This window comes from Sprattus sprattus (genome assembly GCF_963457725.1).
Source record: "Sprattus sprattus genome assembly, chromosome: 3".
Taxonomy (NCBI): domain Eukaryota; kingdom Metazoa; phylum Chordata; class Actinopteri; order Clupeiformes; family Clupeidae; genus Sprattus; species Sprattus sprattus.
Genome location: NC_137922.1, coordinates 45,652,399 through 45,657,810, shown reverse-complemented (window position 1 = coordinate 45,657,810; position 5,412 = coordinate 45,652,399). Strand labels below are relative to the sequence as shown.

The window sequence follows — 5,412 nt, the reverse complement described above, 5'->3', positions numbered from 1 at the left end:
CCCCCGCTCCTTCCCTGAAGGGTGCACATGGAGAGTGGGTTCAGCTTCAGCCCCCCGCAGCCGACGGTTCGCACCACGAAGACCGAGGTGTGCTCCTTCACCAAGGACGACAACACGGCCACGGGCGCCGTGGGCGTGCTCACCTACGAGCTCTTCCACATGCACAACCGCCACTGCAACGAGCAGGTGTCCGTCATGTTCTCCGTGCCCTTCGACTACCGCTTCTACAAGAACTGGCTGGGCGTGGGCGTCTTCGAACACACGCGCACCACCGACGAAGCCCTGTACAAGCACATGTACTACGAGAAGGACTTCACCAACTTCGTGCGACACGAGGCCACCGGCGGAGGCATTGTGTACAAAGGCCGCGCTGTGGACGTCATGGCAACCATGTCCGACAACGGCCGCGCCATCCTTAAGCTGGAGGTGTTCGATAAAATGGGATAGGGTGGAGGAGGTGGAATATAATGGGAGATCATGACGAGTTAAAGTGGGATGAAATGGGATTCGATTGGATGGGATTAGATCGGGTGTGAGGGGATTGGGATTAAGTCGGATGTGAGGTGATGAGATTAAAACGGATGTGAGGGGATGGGATTAGATCAGATGTGAGAGGATGTTATGAGGTTACGCAGGGGATGAACAAAACATGAAAAGCAGAAGAAAAAGCCTGTACACATAGAGTTCACGGAGAGCAGATTTTTAAGATGGTGTGCATGACATTGCAGCCTTTATAAGATTTCATGACAAAAAGGAAACAAATAAATGTATGGTGCTTTCCTTATGCTTATAATAAAGAAACTGTAACTGTGCAATAACTTGGTTTTGTTTTTATCATTTACATTCACAAACAGTCTATAGCCGATGGTTTTTGTTGGAATATCTTACCAATAAAAGATGATAAATAAAAACTTTCTCTGAAATTTCACATTGGTTTCACATATACATTTAATTCAAGTGTTAAACATATTAATTTCTCATGCAAACCAACACATAAATGTCCTTGTGTCAATCATTCACTCAACCAGTATAATGATAATGATAATAATATATAATAATAATAATAATAATAATAATAATAATAATAATAATAATAATAATAATAATAATAATAATAATAATAATAATAATAATAATGTTCCATTACTAGTTTGAGACCTAGTCTTATTTGTCTTGGATTATTTTTAGGTTCTCTACTGTCATTCAGGCAGGCAGGCAATGAAAGCATTTTGTGCATGAAATAATTGGACTGTATCACGTCTGGTTATGCCTACAGACAGATGATTGATCATTGTTTATCTTGTGTCCTGGTTTTGACAGTCAAACCAGTTACGACGTATCATGTATGAGGAAACAAATTAGATCCTTAACAACCAATTAACAATGGTTGCAAAATATTTCCAAAACGGAATGGAGGTTGGTTTTCCCCTGCCTGCCTGCCAGGCCCTTGGGTGGGGCAGTGATGAAAGAGTACTGCATGGAATGTGTAACTGTGAGTCATCCAAAAACACACACCTTATACCTGTTCAACAACCTGTGACACGGATTTGTGTGTGTGTGTGTGTGTGTGTGTGTGTGTGTGTGTGTGTGTGTGTGTGTGTGTTTGTGTGTCTTGCTTTGTTGAATTCCACCCACAGGTTCTCACAGGAGGGTGGAGCGACCAGGGCGTAGTCTGGCTCTCTCCATTCACTATAGATTTAGAGATTCTGTGAGACAGATCTTCCGCTGCTCAGATCGGGACAGCTGCTGCGTTCTACATCATCCACAGGTAACCTCTCGTTTACGTACAGCCGCCTAGGGGTATGAATCCAAAAGATGTTTGAAGTGTGTTAAATGACTAAAGGTGATACCTTTTAGGTTTTTTATGTCTGCAGGATATTTCCTTTTTAGACTTATTTAGACTGCCATCAAACAGAACTCACAACTTCGGTGTCCCAATTGAAATGATTTATTGTCTTGCCATTCACATAAACCTTCCATAATATTTGTTTTCAATTTTAGATTACAATTTCAGTTTGTTTGGGAGGCAACTAGATTTGGAGAACGAATATGTAGAACATTGGCAGCATACACGCAGAACACATCATTAGGGAACAAATAGGAAAGTGTTTTGGACTTAGTGTTATAAGTGAATAATATTTCATTATCATTGTACATCTCTAGACATAATCAAGTGCACTCCAATAGTATGTTTTATTTCCGTGCACCACTGTAAGAAAAGTTTCATCAGTGACGCTAACAAGGATATATACTGTATATCTGTGTAGGCTATGCTAACATTCAGCTAACCCTCTGCTAACGTTCAGTCTGTCTGTATGCTAACACGAGGCTAACATTCTGCATGTCTGTGTATAGGCCACAAACATTCAGTTAGTATTCTGCTCTGACTCTAAACTCTCACAACTCTCTTTGAACACTTACACTGAGCATCGGACTCACACTGTTGGTGTGCAACCAGCAGCATTCATTTTCATGTTGTTTACATCACAACTTCTTCCAGGGCTTCGGTATGGTATAGCCATTCATTTGCAAGTCGCTCTGGATGACAGCATGTGAATAAATGCATATGACTGCATATCTGTTCCTTATGGCCTGGTGTGCAGTGCCACTCTCTCACATTCTATTTTGCATAACATGGCTTCCCAACCTATAGGGCTGCCTAATGGGGTATACACACACACACACACACACACACACACACACACACACACACACACACACACACACACACACACACACACACACACACACACACACACACATACATGCACTACGATGAGAGACAGAGAGATTTCCCCCCTATTATGCCTCATCTGTCTGGATCTCAAAGCTTGTCTTTTTCTTTCTTTCTTTTTCTCTTTCTGTCCTTATCTCTCTGTTGAGATGTAGATACATGCCGGCCTTTGGCCCTCATTTTAAGAGTGGTTTCGCAAAACAACCCTTATCCTCCAAAAGAACAATTACATCTTTTTGTGATTAATATTTACGTGATTTACAAATTAATGAAGAAAAAAAATCAAACCAGCCTCTCAAATGCAGTCTGTCCCTAACTCCATTCATGACAATAACACCATCAAATCTGTGTTTTTACCCCCATTTTCCTTCCTACTGTGAGGCACATTGTGCTACCTTTGTGTATGAAATGCGGCGTACAAATAAAGTTTGATTTGATTTGATTTTTGTTTTGATCTGTCTGCATTTAGGAGTAAAATCTTCCAGAAACAGCCATCATGCCTGAAACAGCTGAATCCGTGTCTGCAACTCTCACCACCCGCAGGAATGCAACCGTAGAGATCACCAACCTCACCACCAACTACTGTCTGCTCAACCCCAAGTAAGAACCCAAGATATCTGCTGTTACACACATATACAGTTACACTTTGTCAGTGTTTGTGTGAGTGTGTATGTATGTGTGTGTGTATGTATGTGTGTGTGCGTGTATGTGTGTGTATGTATAGTATGTGTGTTTGTATGTTTGTGTGCTTGTATGTGTGTGTATGTGGCCATGTGTGTGCATGTCTGTGTGTGGGTCATGCATGTGTGTGTAGAAACCCACGTGTCACCTTTCCTCTTACTGATGCCCTTATTATGAACGGGCACTTTACCTATCCAAATAAAGTTTGAGAATGTGTGTGTGCATGTGTGTGTGTGTGTGTGTGTGTGTGTGTGTGTGTGTGTGTGTGTGTGTGTGTGTGTGTGTGTCTCCTTCCCTAGAGTGTTTCTCGAGAGTGGCGAAACCGTCAACCCCCCTCAGCCCACTGTGCGCCCCCTGAAGACCGAGGTGTGCGCTTTCAGCAAGACCAGTGCCAAGGCCACGGGCAGCGTCGGGGTCATGACCTACGAGCTCTACGAGCGTAACCGCAAGGACGCCGCCGAGACGCTGGCCATCATGTTCTCCATCCCCTGGGATTACAACGTCTACAAGAACTGGTTCGCCATCGGCTTCTACCCTAAGGGGAAGGAGTGCGACGAAGCCCTCTACAAGGAGATGTACTATGACAAGGAGCCCAAGGGCTTCCTCCGCATGGAGGCAAACGGTTCTGGGCTGACCTACCAGGGGTCCAACCTGGACATCAAGGCCACCATGTGCCCCATGGAAAAGGCCATCATGAAGGTGGAGATCTGGGATAAGATGTTTACCCCAAGCATGCAGCAGTCACACCACTAGAGGGCGCTACTGCGTAGATCAATGGGGAGAGAGAGAGAGTAAGAAAGAGAGAGAGGTAGAGAGAGAGCTGAAGAGAGAGAGAGAGGGGTGCTAAGAAAGTAGCTGTAGTGTGCACATTCAGCCCCAAGGTTTGTCTGATGAAGACCTGAGAGTTGAAACATTGCATTAATAAAAGTGTTTTTGTTATTTTTGTTGGGAGCCCTAACTCCAGTGTGCGAACATTCCTCCTTGTTGCTGCTACAGGTCAGGGCCGTGACTTCCCGGAACCACACATTGTCTCAGCACACATATTGATGAAATGTATACCTCATCTGTATGTCAAAAAGTGGCTTAGGGTGAAAAACATCTGCTGCTGAGCATATGAAATGCAAATAGTCTCGAGTCTGTATCTTGAAAGTAAAGGCAATTTCTTTTCGTGCATTAAAAAAAAAAAAAATGAACACAACTGTTGAATGGAGTAATAAGTTTTTGTAACTGATGATATTGCACATCATATTGCAATCTGGTGTATTCCCTCTGTGACTCTGTTAAGTGTCATACAGAAATAAACTAATTCAATTAAAAACAAAAATCGACAACTCAAAAAGATTATTAGATTACATTTTAAAAAGGTTGGGCCAAGACCAGCCGTGTAAGGTCAAGCATTATTGTACTGTGTAAGTAAATTACTGGCAGTGTATAGCCACTTCTTTCACAAAGTATAGCTCCTTAAGTTGTTACAATAAACGTATTGGTCTATTGTTGCCAAAAACGTTATTTTTCAAGATAGCACACTCTTCAGTGAAAGTAAATCATCTCTCGTCGTTCTTGCTCATTCCCTCACTAACTGCGGCGGTCATGTTACGCAGCGCTATGCGGTACATGTAGTTACTTTGTCACCTGCAGTAATTAAACTATCAGAGCTGGGACGAGTTCTTCAGGTGATACAGGTTGATACAGTCACCTCAGCTGGCCGACGTTCAGGTTTGGATGTGTTGGAAGTGTGACAGTGACAGAATGAGTGTGTGTGTGTGAGAGAGAGTTATGCATAAAGTACAGTTTATATTTTTAAAACATCTACTTATCTCGACAAATATTTACTAAAAAGTAAACCAACATACTGTATATCAGTACACTTTGGCAAGGACAGGAATTTGAGTGTAGAAAAAAGTGGCCCAAACCTATTTCATTTCTGGCCTCAACACACACACACACACAAACACACACACACACAAACACACACACACACACACACACACACACAC

At 42.7% G+C, this 5,412-nt stretch overlaps 2 protein-coding genes across 2 annotated transcripts in view; both read left to right on the top strand.

Annotated features, from left to right (window-relative positions):
- Positions 1 to 447, top strand: part of LOC308362426 (DELTA-stichotoxin-Hmg2b) — a gene marked incomplete at both ends in the record, with an annotated part of 1,553 nt that extends 1,106 nt beyond the window's left edge. Inside the window, one exon of the mRNA XM_080835049.1 lies at positions 21 to 447. Within this exon, the coding sequence (XP_080691175.1) occupies positions 21 to 447 (427 nt within the window). The remainder of the gene's footprint in view (positions 1 to 20) is intronic.
- Positions 448 to 3,230: 2,783 nt separating this feature from the next.
- LOC308362801 (DELTA-actitoxin-Afr1c-like) lies at positions 3,231 to 4,168 on the top strand (the record flags this gene model as incomplete). Its single annotated transcript, XM_080835526.1, has 2 exons — positions 3,231 to 3,334; positions 3,715 to 4,168. 2 exons carry the CDS (start codon positions 3,231 to 3,233, stop codon positions 4,166 to 4,168), a joined length of 558 nt encoding a protein of 185 aa, XP_080691652.1.
- Positions 4,169 to 5,412: the final 1,244 nt, after the last annotated feature.